This window comes from Rhinopithecus roxellana, chromosome 3 (assembly GCF_007565055.1).
Source record: "Rhinopithecus roxellana isolate Shanxi Qingling chromosome 3, ASM756505v1, whole genome shotgun sequence".
Lineage (NCBI taxonomy): Eukaryota > Metazoa > Chordata > Mammalia > Primates > Cercopithecidae > Rhinopithecus > Rhinopithecus roxellana.
In genome coordinates, this window is record NC_044551.1 from 113,746,105 (window position 1) to 113,764,031 (window position 17,927).

Sequence of the window (17,927 nt, forward strand, 5' to 3'; positions counted from 1 at the left end):
CGATTCTCCTGACTCAGCCTCCCAAGTATCTGGGATTACAGGCATGCGCCACCATGTCTGGTTAATTTTTTGTATGTAGCAGAGACAGGGTTTTACCATGTTGGCCAGGCTGGTCTCGAACACCTGACCTCAAGTGATCCACCCACCTCGGCCTCCCAAAGTGCTGGGATTACAGGCGTGAACCACTGTGCCCGGCCCTCATAGAGGTTTTGTTGTAGATAACCATACAAGATGTGCATGTGCGTGTGTGTGTGTGTATATATATATGTACAGTATATATACAGTATACATGTATATATGGTTAGCAAATCAGGAGGTTTCAGGGATCACATCCTTTCAAGTCTGCACAATGCCCAGCGCAGAGCCATGCACACGTGCCACTTCACTGATGGTGATGGCGGTGACAGGGATGCGATTGAGCACGCAGCCGAAGACAGAGCAGCGCCGAAAAAGCCTCCCCTTCCCCTGGCCCCTGTGCCACTCCTGAGAGCACCCCCTGCTGCTCCTGGATCTCTCATGATTTTCTCCTTTGCCCCGCTAGGGTGTTGTGCCCAACATACCTTTTCTAAAAGCTCCTGGTTTCTCTTAATGAAAAGTTGTTTATCTTCTACCCAGTGTGAATCCTGTTTGACAAAGAATATCGCGCAGTCAGCATTTCAGAGTGGCATGAAAGAGCCTGTGTTGTCAAACCACTTTGCCAGAGCTGCCTTCTACCCACCCTGTTTGTTTGCCTGCCAAAGACTGGTAAGTAGAACCCACCCCTGCCAGCTCCTTCAAAGACACTGGGGCCAAAGTTGCTGGGAAAATTTAACCCCCTTTTCATCATCACTCCCTATTTCTACCTTTTCCAGTTTGAATAATCCAGGACCAGCCTTCTGGGGACTCAGAAGTGACCACAAAGGCAAAAAGTGAAAAGGGTCAGAATGCACACAGGCTAGATACATATGGATGGAAAACATTAAAATGCAGAACCATAAATGTAGCATAGAGGCAAAGAACACAGCTGGAGGGGTGGGTCTTGGTCTTAGCAGCTTAAGACAACTCTAGGCTATTTGTACAGGGTTCCTCTTCCTCTGGCATTCTTTCTCTTGCCCAACCTCATTCACTGTTGTGGCTGGGTTCATACTCTGGCCAGAAAAACACCAGGGACAGAAGTACAGAGTTGAACATTCTAACGCAGTTTCAGAAAGATCACTGTGGAGAGCCAAGCTGTGTCCTGGTTGCGGCCCATGCACAGGTGAGCTAGAGAAAGGTCAGATTGAATTGTCTGCATCTGCAGAAGAGCTAGCAACCAAATGCCTACCTGCCCTTTCTGAGCCAGAGTCGCTTCCAGGTCTTCAATTTTTGCTTTATACCTTAGCACCTCTGCTTGAAGCTGTTCTTGAGCCTGGTGAAATAAAAATTCCACAACTCAGCAAGTAAAATGGTTATTCAATATCTTTCTTGACTAGAACTCAACAAGTAAGAGAAAGAGAGAGAGGAAAAAAAGAAGAATTTTCTATGACAAAAGAATCTTTCTGATCTAAATTCTTGTTTAAAACTCCCTGTAGCATTCTTTATTTTCAGGTTAATATTCACTCTTTAGCTTGGCATTCAAGAACTCCCATTATATTTCCAATATTTTCCTACTACTCACCAACCTAGAGTCAAACCCTTACCTGCTGACATAATTCTTGTTTCCTAAATATGCCTTGTAACTCTCCACTCTTCTCTTTATTTGAATGATCTCCCTTTCACAAAAGCCTTGTTCCATTTTGCTTCCCCAAATTCTTTCGATTCTTTTTTTTTTTTTTTTTTTTTGAGACAGAGTCTCACTCTGTTGCCCAGGCTGGAATGCAGTGGCATGATCTCAACTCACTGCAACCTCTGCTTCCCGGGTTCAAGCAATTCTCCCGCCTCAGCCTCCCAAGTAGCTGGGATTACAGGCACCTGCCACCACACCTAGCTAATTTTTGTATTTGTAGTAGAGATGGGATTTCACGGTGTTGGCCTGGCTGGTCTTGAACTCCTGACCTCAGAAGATCTGTCCGCCTCTACCTCCCAAAGTGAACCCGGCCTTTCCATTCTTCCAGAGCAAACTTTGTGCCTAAATTTAAGTCCCCAAATCAATTTCTCTCTGTCTCTCTCTCTATATCATATTTTGTGTGTCTGTGTGTATAAGTAGTTCTGAATACTAATCTTGTATGGAGCAACCTTGTTGTCCTATGTGATTTAGCCTAGTAATTCGTTTCCTGCCTGTAAACCCATTTTTGTTGTTGTTTTACAATATGGATAGGTTTTTTAGTACGAGGTTGAATAAAAACAGCAATGATAGCTATCTTTATTCACTGTGAGGAGAATAATTCTTTTGATTATTAAATATTACATTTACCTTTATCAGGCCCCCAAAATAATTAATTTTACTAAGATTTATTTTAACTGTGAATTGATGTTGACTGTAACCTATTTTTTCTTGGATCTAATTTTATCTTTTTTCAATGATGCTTTCATCTGTATTATTTTTTATTTTCCAGTCTCTTTAAATTTACTCTCTTGTTCTTTTTCTAACATCCTTGTTTCTTTTGGATGATTTTTCTCAGAATGGTAAGTTTTCCTGACTTTAATGGCCAGAGATAACGCTAAACCTTTATTTAGAGAGAAGAATTAAGTGAAACAGGGAGGAATCTCCAAAAAATAAAAGAAGGAGTCTCCTTTTTTTTTTTAGAGGAATCTCCAAAAAATGAAAATGAAATAATATGCTATTATTTTAACTCCTCAATCCATGTTGGTAAGAACACTTAAACACAAATATTATAGCACTGGGGCATATACATGACAGCCTACAGGCACATTCCTTTGTAATGATTGCTTGCCTGTTCTAAATCTGTTTTTAAAAAACCTGCATATTTACTTATATATGTGTGTATGCATGCTACTGTTTAAAAATGTGTAACTGTTATATCTACCCTTTCCCACTGAAAAACAGTAGTTCTACAAAACTCCTCAGTGCATTGTAGACCCTCCAGAAAGAAAGTAGGATGAAATCACTGGGTGGTCTGGGTGGTCATGCCCCCTTTTGGCTCAACTAAATTTACCTAGGAGGCAACTATAGCCTGGTGATTATGACTGTGAAGTCACAAGGCTAGGAAATCTAGGTAAACCTAAGTAAATAATTTAACTTCGCTAAGCTACATTTAACTTCTACTAAGCTATTATTTCCTCTTCTGTAGAAAGAGTATAATAATCATATCTAGCTTCTAGGGTTGTTTTAGGATTAAATAGATAATGTGTGCAAAGTGTTCAGCACAATGCCTGGAACACAGCAAGCACTCAATAAATATTAAGAAATAGTATAGTACATGTCTATCTTTTCTTTTTGTTGAAATAGGCTCATGAGAGGCGATTATGATATAAAGGAAAGAACATTTGACCCAGTAAGACTCAAGTTGTAATATCAGCTTTGCCATTTACTATTTGTGTGATTTTGGGCAATTCAATTAACCTCTCTGAGTATCAAATTTCTCTTTTATAAAATATCTACCTTAGGGGGCTGTCCCAAGGGTCAAATGAGATATTGTCTGTGAAAATTCTGGTAAGCTGTCAAAAGTAAATGCTGTGCACTTATTAACGAAGAGAAGACACTGGCTCACTATAGGTTTCGAAAGATAAAAAAGTTCTTTTTCTAAGCAAGAAACTAAAAAATGGCTTAACAAAATCCAATATTGTCTAGCTTTGAAAATGTATGTTTTCAAACAGCAAGAACAAGAACTATGTACTCAACTATCTTTAAAAGAACAAAAGCATTGATCTAAGCTGGTTCTAATGTTTCTAGATTCAAGGTTTGTTGACATAAAAGCTATAACAATTCAAAAGCTGCAGACGAGAGAAAAGTACAGGGAAAGCTGTCCTATTGATATTTTTATGTCCAGGGTACTTTTATGCTGTGATTGCTGCACGCTAATTCAGTACACTGTCACAGATACACACTAACCTTGGCTTCTCGTTCAGCGTCAATGATGCCTCCTGTCTGCTCCTGTAGGAGGGCATATGCTCTTTGGAGGGCCTGATATTCTTTTGTTAATTGTCGAAATCTTAGTTCAGATTCTTCAGCTGCTAAACTCTTGAGGTTAAGAAAAAAGCCCCAAAAGAATTGTGTTATGTTCAAGTCGCGTGTTCAATGTGAAATATTAACATTTGCCCACTTTTTACAAGAAGTAAAATGTTGTTTAACAGTCTATTTGATTTTGTTTTTAGCTCTGAAGTGCATATATGGGCACAAATACTGTAATATTTTCAAGATGGACACTGCAGAAATATGTAAATATTTATTTTAGTAAAAGAAGCATTTAGCATTTGATAGATTTCTCATTGTTAATCATTTGGGCTTAGAATGCAGTCAATTTTGGATCCAAATAAGAAAAAATCATATCCAGATTTTGGACCTGAATTTGAGGAAATGATATCCTAGAATTTTACTCTTATTTCTTTTCAGTATGTTCATCTCCAACAACTTGTGTTTTTCCCCCGGATAAATCATAAAAGCTATTTTATTGCTTCACATCTTAAACTTCAGGACATAACATAATCAATACGGAATTTTGGGAAAAAATGCAGATTGCGGTGTTTCACTCCCAAGATCCCGAATCAGGCATTGCATGGTAGGGTCCCCGAATTTTCATTGTAACTGAGGCCTCTAGATCATTCTGATGAGGGTGGCCCACAGAGCACACTTCACTCAACAGTCTCTCAGACCACATCCAAAAGCCTGCTAAGGCCTCTTGGGTTCCTACCTTCCCTAGATAAAGAATTTTGGAAAGTAACTTTTATTTTGAAAGAAGTCTTCCAATGAGAGAGCTGAACTAGAGAGAAATTTCTAAAAGATTTACCTGCTATAAGTGAAGCTATTTTTCAAGAGATAACAAAGTAACGGCCTCAAAATTGGTTACTGTTATGGGACCACTTTGTGCTGTTTATATAAAGGAGATGAAAAGTGAAATGCTTTCTCTCCCCCTTAAATAAAATATTTGGTGACAATATCACCCAAGGCTAGAGAAGTAGAAATGCTTACTTCATCCAAGTCATCATCAGGAGTAGCTGGTGTTCTGTCTGTTCTAAATGAGGCCATGGATGATGTCTCTGAATCCATAGAGTCCTCATCATAGCCAATAAAAGGGTCTAAAACAGGCCTCTACATGGAGGGAAAATACATATTTACTGACACAGCTAACAGTAGGGAAAATTGAATGTTAAAATACTGTCAACTGGCATACATGTAAGTGAATATAGAAGACATGGATCCTCTATGCTTCTTTGTTGAAATAAAAACATTAGGCATGAGCCCAATAGTTCCAATAAGTGTTTCTTCCATATTATTTCACTTCTGACATCTTAAGAAAATTCATTAATATTTAGCTTTTTTCATAGAAACACTGAAGCCTCTTTTATATTACATTTTATATTATGATGAGCAAATGTGGTTTACTCTTTCCTGTATTTAAACTATGACCAAAGGACTTTGAAAACTTAGGTATCTATGTGATAGAGATGATCAAATCTTAAGTCTTGTCATCCAAGTCCACATTAAAAACAAACAGTATACTTGGTAAAAAAACAAAATTAAAAATCAAATAGACAAACTGAATAACAAAACTTTGTGGATCATGAGAGGCTATAGAGATACTGGTGGATTGGGAGCATTGTTATCAATCATATTGTCTGAATGAATAATAAAAATATATTAATTGTCATAAACTGGGCATCAGACTCTCATACTATTCAGTAGGAGACATCAAAATCATGTACATTTCTTGAATATGACTCTCCAACTCGTCAGGTAATCCTTTCTACATCAAACCTAAGGGCATCTCCATTTACAGAAAGTCATATTAAAGCAAACCCTTTCAGGTTAAAATTTACAACAGAATCATTTTTAGACTTCGAAGAAATGTCAACAGGAAAGATTTTCTTCTAGCAAATAAAGCCCATGGTTTGCTGCGACAGTTCGGGAACACCTGGTTCATCACACCCTTGCAGGAAGATGCCATGCCAAGCCTCATCTCTCTGGCTGCCTGTGGCAAATGCCTGATAACTTCGATTTCTTATTACCTTAATTGGCTTGGAACTTCTTCTATGCTTTCTTCTACGGATGAGCTTTTCTCGGTCCTGGAAAACAGTTGAAATATCCAGAATTGGTAGATGTTTCTTTATAGTTTTTTGCAAAGATAGAGTGTTTTTACCCATAAGGCGTTAAATTTGGAATAGAATAAGACTTTGTTTTTTAAATTTTGGCAACTTTTGGGATTGATACTTAAATATATTCAAAATAAGAATCTTCTACAACTATTCTTGATGATTTATGTGGAACAAGGAGCCTCATGATCAGAAAGTGGACTGTGTTCCTAATCAGAATTCTTTGTTTTATACTTGAACATCAAGTAGCTATGAAAATAGTTACTTATCATGTACTTATCATGTACATTTCTTGAATATGACTCTCCAACTTGTCAGGTAATCCTTTCTACATCAAACCTAGGGGCATCTCCATTTAGAGAAAGTCATATTAAAGCAAACTCTTTCAGGTTAAAATTTACAACAGAATCATTTTTAGACTTCGAAGAAATGTACAGTACTGTACATTTAGTACTTTAGTACAGTACTTTAGTTCTGTACTTTAGTCCTAGATCCAAAATTACTTTAAATTTGTGTTAAATATATAATTTCACAATAAAGTAAAATTGTATTCTTTTCATTTATTCATTTGAAATGCATAGAAAGCTGTCTTTGGCCTATTTTTGGATCCTTGTTCTCACCTGCAGTCCCTGAAAATAGGACAGGGAACAGAGTCGCCAGTGGGTTGGAGTCATTTAGTGTTTCTGTTTCGTTTTCAGTTTTTAAAAAATTTTCTGGGAATCTCAAAGAATGCCTAGAAATATTGATCAATTTCATGATTTATTGTTGCTGTGAATGGAGAGATCCTGGGAATCTGGGGTTTATTCACTAAGCACTCCATGTGTTTACTGTAAAAATTTAAACTAGATAGAGTGTCTTTTGGAAAGTCTGATGAGTATTCCTAAATAGCCCAAAATTCTATTTAAAAAAATGTACAGCTTAATCTCAGGATACTCAAAGCCAGGCAAATTCCTAGGCTCATGAATCTGTAAAATTTATGAGTTATTAGGATGTGAAAATGAAATGAGGAAAACAGGGAGACCACGCTTAATAAGTAATCTGGTTTAAGCCAGATGTGTTCAGGCTTTTTAATTTTTTCACCTTTGCAGCCTCTATATATGAGACTTTTACAATTTACATATTATTGTGACAGTTAATATTGAGTATCAATTTGATTGGATTGAAGGATACAAAGTATTGTTCCTGGGTGTGTCTATGTGGGTGTTGCCAAAGGAGGTTAACATTTGAGTCAGTGGACTGGGAAAGGTAGACTCACCCTCAATCTGGGTGGGCACAATCTAATCAGCTGCCATCACAGCCAGAATAAAAGCAGGCAGAAGCTCGTGAAAAGACTAGACTGGTTTAGTCTCCCAGCCTACATCTTTCTCCTGATTCTTCCTGCCCTGGAACATTAGACTCCAAGTTCTTCAGCTTTGGGACTTGGACTGGCTTCCTTGCTCCTCAGCTTGCAGATGACCTATCGTGGGACCTCACCTTGCGATCGTGTGTGCCAATACTCCTTAATAAACTCCCCATTATATAGACATCTATCCTATTAGTTCTGTCCCTCTAGAGAACCCTAATACAATTATATATTTAAATTACCCTCCTAATCTAGTGTATTCATTATAACATATAGTCAACATAGATGGAAATTTTTAAAAGGATGAATCAGAAGTAATTATAAACAGAAGCTATAACCTTTCTTTCTCTCAGTGGCAGTGAATCGCTTTTCTCACCCCACTCTGGAGACTATTGCCTAACTCCCTCCCTGCTATTCAAGTCTTTAGATCTAGACTTGGTCCTGAAGTGAGAGCAACCAATGATGTCATTCACAGAACAAACATGGAGAGGCAAAGAAGAAAACCCAAAGGCATCTAGAGGTCTCAGTGCATCCTTACTAGTAACACATAGCTCAGTCAAACTCTGACGGAAGTAATAACTGCTCTACTCACTCAGCAGGTACTGAAGTAATGATCAGAAAATCTGGGCTGAAATTTTAGCTCTGTTATGTAATCATTTTGTTGCTGTTTATCCAATACATATTTCTTAAACTGTAACTATGTGCTAGATACTGAATTGAGACCTGGGAAACAAGATGTAAATGTGATGTTGTTAGCTTAGACAACATATTAAATCTCTGAGCCTCAGGATCCTGCTACTGGAAGGCAATTACAAGACACACCCAACCTACCTACAAACTTATACAACAACGCATTTAAAAGTTCTTTTAATGTGTTTTGCTGTTATTATTTGTGCTACCAAAGTGGTTAATGAAGGATTATAATGTAAAAGGTGTAAAGCAGTTGAACAATATAAAATATTGGAATACAGGCTCTAGAACAAAATTACATATTGAACATATGAACTTGGGCCTCTGGGGTTAATCTAAAATTAACTGCTTTCAGTGTACATTTTGTTGGCTACTTGTCCTTGGGAACAACTTAGGGTTTACAGATTGATTGACACGTACCCTTGTGAGCTCATCAATTATGTTCTGTTGCTCAATGACCTGAAGTTTTAGAAACTCTGTTTCTTGTTCTTCATTAGCTTGGTCGAGGTCGTTCAGAGATTTTAATTTCTTCAGGGGTGGATGGGATGTTATTTTTTCTCTCTGGATAGGAAAATAAGAAAGTACAGGTGGAGACTTTAAAAACCTCCAACTTTGGTTGTTAACATAAAATATCTGTAGAAAGTTTATGAGGCTCCAGCTAAATTTAGAAATTGCCCAGCCTGAATACACACACACCAACTAAATCCTCAAGCACATTTTATCTGCAATAATAAGTCATTATCATTGGGGATTATCTGAAGATCTCTATAGATGTATTGAAAGTCTATTAAGGAGTACATTAGCATTTCACTTGTCCATATATAACACAAGTAATGGTATCTATTTCCCAACTATCATGCACGATCTTAGAAGACAAGTGTGCCTGGGGTATAGGTCTGTAAATAGCATGTTAGTGAAGTCGTGGAAGGTTTCTGTGGCTAAGTTATGTCAAAGCTTTCCTTATCCATTTCTGAGCTTTTGGAAGGCGTGCAAATTCCTGGAAGCACTCCTACAATTTTGCAAATATAGAAACCTCATAAAACTCAGAGCCAGCAACCTTCTCTTGCTTTCTTCGTTAAGGCTTCCTTGCTTACATAAGGAAAAATCCAAATAGCATTGCATTTTTAAAATAAGCTGAGAAATGGCAATAAGTCAGGTTATTAGGGTAATATAATCAAGGAAGCTGCAGTTTTGCAGAGTCTGTGATACACACCATTTCTGAATTTTCCTTGGTAACGGCTTTTAGTTTTTCTTCCATGCGCTGCAAGGACACCATCAGTTCATCGTTTCTCTTGGCGAGGCACTTGTTCCTTTCCAGGAGAGGTTTACATTGCTTTTCAGTTTCCCGCACGCGTTTTAACTGGGAAGAAATAAGTGAAGATTTGTGTCTTGTGTTTGGGGGACATGGGGGCAGGGGAGTAAAGGGGTGGGAGTGAAAGCACCTCTGCAGCCAGTGTTGTCTGCTTCACTATGTGGCTCAGGACTGACCACTGACATTTCAATCCTGCAACAGACTGATTGCTTTCTTTTCAGTTTTCTCTAATGGCTTTTCATCACAGCCTTCATGACCTCCTATCAATCCACTGTCTTAAGGAAAGTACTGAAGAGACTGGTTTTGGAAATGCTCGGGAGGACTTGCTCTCCCTATTTTCTTTCGCTGCCCTCACCTGTTACTCCACCGTGCTCAGCTGCAATCCCTGCACCTGGAATGACCTCCATTCACTCAGAGATAAAAAGGAGCTCACCCAGACCACACGGTCACTAAGTAATGCGACCAGGACCTGAATCCAAGCCTGGTTATCGCCAAAGGTCGTTCTTTCAGAGACCTTGTGGAAATCTCCTGACTCGCACTATGGTTGTTAGTTTAAAAGAAATTTTATTGAGGAAAAAACCACACGTAAGTTTGAAACTCTATGGATGTTTGTGTAAGGATATCGAATTCTCCCCAAGCTTAGTAAAGTATGATTGTATTGTTATCCACCCATAATTAAGAGTGAGCATATGCTCATTTGCTTGGTCTAAAGCACGGTTTCTCAGTCTTAGCATCCGTGACATTTTGAGCCAGATGTTTTTTTTTGATGTGAGGTGTCCTGTGCATTGGAGGATGTTTAGCGGCATCCCTGGCCTCTGCTTGCTAGATGCCAGTAACACTCTGCTAATTGTGACTATCAAAAACGTCAGATATTGTCAAGATCGCCTGTAGTTGGGAACCACTGGTCTAAGTTTATGAAAATTGTCTTGAGGCAATTGTTAATAGTCCTCCCCTTTACTCTTAAAACTCTCCTTTTTGTATATTTCATGATTATCCTATACATAATAGATTTTCATTTTCAGCTTCTCATCATTAGCTTATTCTTTTCTTACTAATGATTCTGAATGTGAATATGTATTGGGAGAAGAGCAAGGAAAAAAGAGGGCTGTATCAGAAATATTTGAGAAGGCTTTTAAAAGTACTCACTCCGTTCTTGAGCGTCTAAGATTTTGGGAAGTGCTGAGGTAGAAGATTTAGCTAATTATGAATATTTGTAAAATCTCATCTTATGATTCTTAAGCAGCACTTCCACAAATCCATCTCAATCTCAATTTAAGAACTCCATTTCATATTAAATGCCAAAACTGGATTCATTTTTATAAATAATCTGACTTAGTCCTGAAGCATTAATGCCTTAGTCCTTAGTGCCTGAAGCATTAATATTAAATATTGTATACATATAAGGAAAATAAGTTATTCTACTAGGTTCACTTTTTTAACCTGTCTCTTCTGAAGGCCAATTATGTGAGTTTTAAATATTTACATATACTTATTAATACTATTCATAGAAATTCAGATATGCACACAGAAAATATCTATAATTCTATCACATCATACATCAATAACCATAGTCCCACAATACCAAACAGAATGTTCCTTTTAAGATACACCTTAACTAAAACAGAAAGGTTGAAAAACAGTGTGTGCTTGTGTGTTTATATATGTATGTGTAAATATGTATGTATATATGTATGTTTATATAGTCATAAATACATATATACACACACACGTATATTCATGCTAACACTAAAACAAAAATCTGATACAGTTCAACTAATAACAATGACTTTAAGCCAAGAAGTATTACCAGAGGGAAAAAAATACATAATGATTAAAGGGTCAATATACACAAAAAATATAATAAATGTTAATTTATATTCACCTAGTAACCTAATTTTTAATATATTATATATTATAAATATGTATTATTGTTCTACATATATATAAAGTAAAACTGAATGAACTCAGGAGGATATAGACAAATCTATTGGGAAAACAAGCAGACAAAAATATCAGTAAGAATTGAGACAATTTTAAACAAGATTATTAACAAACTTCAGTCAAACTGCAACTGATAATTACAGAGTATGCCTCCTTTTCATGTAAACATGTAACATTTCTAAAATTGACTATATGCTGAGGTCATAAAGCAAATCTCAAAAAATTTTGAAGGAATGAAATATACAAAGTACATTCTCTGACTGTAGTAGAATTAAGGTAGAAATTGATACCAGAGAGATAACTAAAAAAATCTCTAAATGTTTTGAAAGTAAGCCATATACTTTTGGTGACCCATATGTCAAAGGAAACATTACATGACATTAGGACAATTTTTGAATGAAATAACGATATACTAAATGAAAGCAAGGCTTAGAGGGTCAATTACAGCCTAAAATGCATGTATTTGAAAAAAAGGAAAGGCTGAAAATAACTTTTATATTAACAACTCTATTAAAAACAAAAATGTAAGCCATAGAACAAGATACTTTAAATGCAAATGTACCACAAATGATGATAAAAAAAAATCCTAATAGTAACTAAAACAGTAAAGGCAGCATAACAGAAAATGGGCAAAAGGCTAAGGGCAAATTGTATATGAAAGGCTAGTAAATATTTGAAAAGTTACCCTACCTTCTTAATAATGAGGAAAATTAAAACCATAATATAAGGTATAAGAGTATGCCCTACATCCACCAACATGACTAACAATTATCTTTGTATGTTGGCAAAGATATGGAGAAACCACCACTTTCATTCATTGTTGGTGGGAGTTGTGACAACTTACTGTTTGGTAGTAACTATTGATGCTGACTACAACCATACTCTAACATCCAGTAATTCTACTCCTCTGTATATTCCACCAGAAATGGGCCTATTTTTTCACAAACAACATGTAGAAGCACTATTCTTCTCAAAACAGCTCAGAAGTTTTAAGAAACAACATACATGTCCATTAACAATAACAGGGATAAGTATATTGTGATATATTATTTGAATGCTACAGAGAAATGAAAATGAATTCTCCATGCAACACAATGGATAAATCTCAAACAAAGCTGAGTAAAAGAAGCAGAAGAAGTCAGACAAAAAGGAGAAAAGATTGTATGATTTCATTTACAAAAAATTTTAAATGGTGATAGACATCTACGGTGATGGAAGTCAGAGTAGCGGTAAGTTTAACAGGATGCTGATTGGGAGGGGTCACAAGAAGCGGGGGTGTGAGATGCTGGTATTCTTCCATTTATTCATCTGGATGGTGGTTTTTTGAGTGTGCCACTTTGTGAATATCTATTGAATGGTATCTTTACTATTTGAACACTTTACTATGGTACATACCTATAACATAGTATGTAATTCTGTAACATAATGCTTAACAACAACAACAATAAAAATTTTTAGTATATCTCACCAGTTCATTTCGTTCATCTCCAAGCAAGGTATTCCTGTCTTCTAATTTTCTTATAGTGGCATTCAATTCAGCTATTCTCTTTTGATTTCTTCGCAAATCCTACAAAGAAAAATTAAAATGGGATTTCTTCAACAACACTTTTCACAAAGTTTGGGAATATCACTTATTATTCATAAAAGTAATAGGCTCAGTTCTCTTATCTGGCTCCCGAAGACAAAATAAAATCTTCTCTTATCCAAAGAGTAAATATTTACCCTTTTATAACTCTCAATATTCATCACTTGGGTTGACTACCACGCTAGGTTGTAATTGCAAATGAATTCCATGTGGCAGATACTCCCTGGAGCCAGGACTCAGGGCAGGGAGAGTGTAGAAGGTTGGATCAACTTATCAGAGCTGTGTCCTATGAGACCAAGGTCATGCTGTGATTGCATAAGGTTCAAAGGGCATCCCTTGTGTCATAGCCACACATTGCTTCCCACAGCTTAGATAGCTGTCTTGCTATTACCATTAGCCACAGAGGGGAGAGATTAGGAGGTAGGGATGAATATTGTCAATTTCTTCATACTCCTGAAGAAAAAGGTCAAAGTGAGAAAATGGTGTATTACCTTCATGTATAAAGGGCAATAGTTTATAGGATAGACCTCGCTAATATATTCTGCCCAATGCAACTGGCTTCTCCACTGGCAGAATGGCTATGAATTACCTTACACAGGGCACTCGTGTCTTAATTTCATGTTTTAGAATTATATAGGACTCTTATTATCATATGCTAACAATTATATGATCATCTTACATTTTGATGATGTGTACTGTTGACAAAGTAGTTTCGAACACGTTATATTCCTACATTCATAATACCCTAAAGGATTCAGCAGAACAGGTAAGATTCAGGTAGGTAATAACTCCTTTAAGGTCTTGTGGCTAATGTCAAAAGATCATTAACTAATATGTATTAAGTGCTATGTGCCAGACACCATGCTCAACATTTTATATATTATCTCTTCTAATCTTTAGACCAGACTTATGAGGTACTACGATAGCTTCTATTTTACAGATGAGGAAACTGAATGGTGAAGTGGTTTGCCTAAGGACACACAGTAAATGGCAGATTTGGGATTTGAACCAAAGAGTCTGACTCTAGAGCCCATTCTCTTGACAATTATTCTATATTGTGGGTACCTGTTAGCGTCAGAACTAAAACTTACAGAAACTGCTAAATCCTACATAAGTACTATTTCCACCATTTACTAAGATTATATACATATATATGTGTATATATATATATACTTATTCTGAATATCAATTCATAAATTATTCATTACTTACTTCTAAGTAGTACTTTGGAACCCACCTCTGTTCCTAAATAATACATTTCCATCATTATAGCAGCTAAATAATTGGAAAGGTATAAGAGTTATAGCCAACTGCATATAAGCCCATTTCTATTGCTGCACTTCTGAAAATAATTTCTCGTATAAAATGATGAAAACCCATGGAAATAAGTGGTAAGTTCTATCAGACAATAGGTCTTCAGATGAAGATTATAAATGGTTTTGTCTTTTATGCAGTTATACATTTTGACCCCTGTAAACGACAATCACCTTTATCAATTTCCAACCCAATTGTTCACAAAAGGGAAAATTACCAGTGTAGGCAAGAGGCAAAATATTTTCATCTAATTTATGTTTCTCATAATAGACTTAAGTTTGGATAGGTATTCCCTGGCTAGAAAAATTCTAGGAAGGATTTAAAGAAATCTGTCTCATGTGATCTGCTAATGTACCGCAGACCACTTAGTCGTCTATGAGTTTAGAAAACCCTGTTCCCAAGATACTAGCTGATTTTATAGTAGGAGGTAGATTGATTTCTTTGTAGTAAACAAGAAAAGAGCTTAAGTAAAAGGCAAAACTTGGGAGCTAAATAAAAGATGACTTATGTGTTCTTAACTTCAAGTAGAAAGGACTTACAGGACTGCTGCAGTGTTCGGAACCATCACCTGCCCTTCCTGGAATTTCTCGTTTTGGGCTGCTCATGTTGCACTCAGCCTCCTTGACCAGAAACAGTTGTTCGTCCAAAGCCTCCTTCTGAAGTTGAAGTTTCTGTACATAGCCTGTCTGGGTCTCCAGTTCCTTTTCCAGGGAAAAGATGATCCTGTCCTTGGCTTTTATTTCATCCATCTGAATTAAATGAGACCCAGGACATTTTATTTAACAATGCTGTAAAGAAATACATTTTTACAATGGTATGAGTTTAACTTTTTTCATCTGATTGATACAGAAAAAAATCATGGATATGACAAGTGTATTGGTTTCATGAGTAAGATGAGGCAGCACTGTGTAGTGGAGAAGTATCCTGGGTTAACCAGGTGTCAAGGAGAGTAACTTTTTTCTCTCTAGTAAATCCTGTGAAGATGTTTTGATTCAATATATTGTTTGAAATAGTCTGGGTTAATTAGATATGCAAAGGAGAGTCTAACTTTAAAATGGCCATTAATTTTAATAAAGATGAACACTAAATATTCCATATAACGTTTCCTAGGACATTTTTTGACATCACTTCTTCTTTAGGCAAATGGGTATTCAAATTCAATCAAAATAGCTGTTGCTGCTGTTAATAGCTTGTCATTTGTAACTGAAGAAACTTCAGACTTCCCAGTGGCCTAGTCATTTTCCAAGACTAACATGCTTGCATTCAGGTGATGGATTTGGAGGGAGGTCCTTCCACGGTTCATGTGTTGTATCTCTTTATATTCTCACTTGTATTTCAGAGCAGCCAGTTCTTAGCAACCATTTTACCATTACTATGAGAAAATCATGGTTGGGATTAACAGGAATAGAAAATATCTGGCAATATTAACCACTATTATTTTCCCTCCCACAGGTGTGGGATATATTTATTGATCCCAATATGCATTTCTGCTAAGCCTGGACATGGCCTCAGAAGGATTTCTCTACTAAAGGCTATAGGCATTCAATACCAATTGATTTGAGTTCTCTTGGAATGAAACCTTTTTGCCATCCTAGGATGAGAGCTAATGAAGTGAATGTCTATAAACAATTTTTAAAGAGAGCATAGCCATTGGGTGAAACCTTTCTTCTCATTTCACTATATTCTGTGCGTACATTCAAAATGGAGATAAGGAAAAGATATTTAATACAAACAACATTATGCTGTTTTGCTTTTTCTGAAAGTGTCTCCTTATGCAAAACAAATAATTTTGTATAAATTTTTCTTTGCTGTGTGCTCTTAGGCCACAAAGTATATTTGTAATAGAAATGGTGTTCCAGTCACATATTTTCCACATTTAAATATCTGTGAGCTATTGCTTTCGAGTCACATGCTTAAATTTTAGGTCAATTTTGAAAGAACTTTGGGCTAAATTCTGCATGATACTGGAATATCATCTGATAACTGGGTAAGAATTCAACCGGGAATAATAGCATTATTGTTATTGTTAACTGGGAATAATAGCATTGTCTTTGGTTTCTGTCTCCTTGTAGAAGACTTGAGACCAGTGTTTTTCTTAACTGAGAAACGTGTTCATTTGTCAGACTTGTCATCTGGAGCATTACTTTTATTTGCAGGTTAACATAGCTCTAGTTACTTTTTATGAGTTAACATAGCTCTAGTTGATTTTTATGTACTCACCTTGCTAAACTTGTTGAGAAATCATTCCATTACTGCCCACATTCAGCCTCATCATCACCATCGTCATAGCTGAAATTTATTGATCTTTCACTATATTCAGGGTACTATACTCAGAGCTTAATATACCTTATTTTATAACAATCCTATTCAGTAGGTTCAGTCGTCATCATTTTACAGGTGATGAGTGAGGACCTGAAAGCTTAAAAACTTGGTCATAGTCATATGGCTAGTAAGTTGTGAAGCCTTACTTTTAATGGAATCATCTAACCATAGAGCCCATTCTGTTAGGTACTATGCTGTACTGGCTTTAAGATTATTCATATACTTTAAGCATTTCCCAAAGTGGTTTCCTGTGGGATATATATTAATTAGTATTGAGAAAGCTTTATTGCATTGTGGTTATGAGCATGGACTCTGATCTCAAAATACTGAAAATCAACCAAAGCCCAACTTAGATGGGAAAGGGAATACACCAGAATTCTCTGTGGAAATATTCTAGACAGGACAACTGCCATTTCTCTCCCTTCCAGTTCCAAAAATGGAGCTCGGGGTAGAGGTACTCACAGAGCAAAAAGAAGGAAAAAATGAAGATGAGTATATCTGTGTTATCGAAAAAGTTTCCTATGTTATTCTGTGTTCATGCAGTTTGTGAACTACTCATCAGGTGGCTCAAATTTTACTTTTTTTAATTTTAATTTTACTTTAAGTTCTGGGATACATGTACAAAATGTACAGGTTTGTTACATAGGTATACATGTGCCATCGTGACTTGCTGTACCTATCAACTGGTCCTCCAGGTTTTAAGCCCCGCATACATTAGGTATTTGTCCTAATGCTCGCCCTCCCCTTCCCTCCACCATCTGACAGGCCCCCGTGTGTGTTGTTCCCCTCCCCGTGTCCATGTGTTCCAACTGTTCAACTCCCACTTAAAAGCGAGAACATGCAGTATTTGGTTTTCTGTTCCTGTGTTAGTTTGCTGAGGATGATGGCTTCCAGCTTCATTCATGTCCCTGCAAAGGACATGAACTCATTCTTTTTTTTATGGCTACATAGTATTCCATGGTATATATGTACCACATTTTCTTTATTCAGTCTATATCACTGATGGGCATTTGGGTTGGTTCCATGTTTTTGCTATTGTAAATAATGCTGCAATAAACATACGTATACATGTGTCTTTTAGTAGAATGATTTATATTCCTTTGGATGTATACCCAGTAATGGGATTGCTGGGTCAAAAGGTATTTCTGATTGTAGATCCCCGAGGAATCACCACCCTGTCCTCAACAATGGTTGAACCAATCTACATTCCCATCAACAGTGCAAAAAGTGTTCCTCTTTCTCCACAGCCTCAC

At 36.6% G+C, this 17,927-nt stretch overlaps 2 protein-coding genes across 7 annotated transcripts in view; one reads left to right on the forward strand and one right to left on the reverse strand.

Moving 5' to 3' along the window:
* LOC104678155 overlaps nt 1-17,927 on the forward strand; it is a 109,238-nt gene that overhangs the window by 82,954 nt on the left and 8,357 nt on the right. The gene's annotated exons all lie outside the window — the stretch shown is intronic.
* The window catches only part of JAKMIP2 (janus kinase and microtubule interacting protein 2), a 201,811-nt gene that overhangs the window by 51,916 nt on the left and 131,968 nt on the right, over nt 1-17,927 (reverse strand). For 5 of the 6 annotated variants that reach the window (XM_010383375.2, XM_030927962.1, XM_010383377.2 and 2 more), the window contains 9 exons: nt 14,892-15,101; nt 12,922-13,020; nt 9,414-9,560; nt 8,621-8,761; nt 6,085-6,141; nt 5,048-5,167; nt 3,971-4,099; nt 1,304-1,387; nt 561-623 (listed from right to left, as the gene is read on the reverse strand). In XM_010383375.2, the coding sequence (XP_010381677.2) occupies nt 561-623; nt 1,304-1,387; nt 3,971-4,099; nt 5,048-5,167; nt 6,085-6,141; nt 8,621-8,761; nt 9,414-9,560; nt 12,922-13,020; nt 14,892-15,101 (1,050 nt within the window). The remainder of the gene's footprint in view (nt 1-560; nt 624-1,303; nt 1,388-3,970; nt 4,100-5,047; nt 5,168-6,084; nt 6,142-8,620; nt 8,762-9,413; nt 9,561-12,921; nt 13,021-14,891; nt 15,102-17,927) is intronic. The other variant, XM_010383376.2, reaches the window with a different exon arrangement.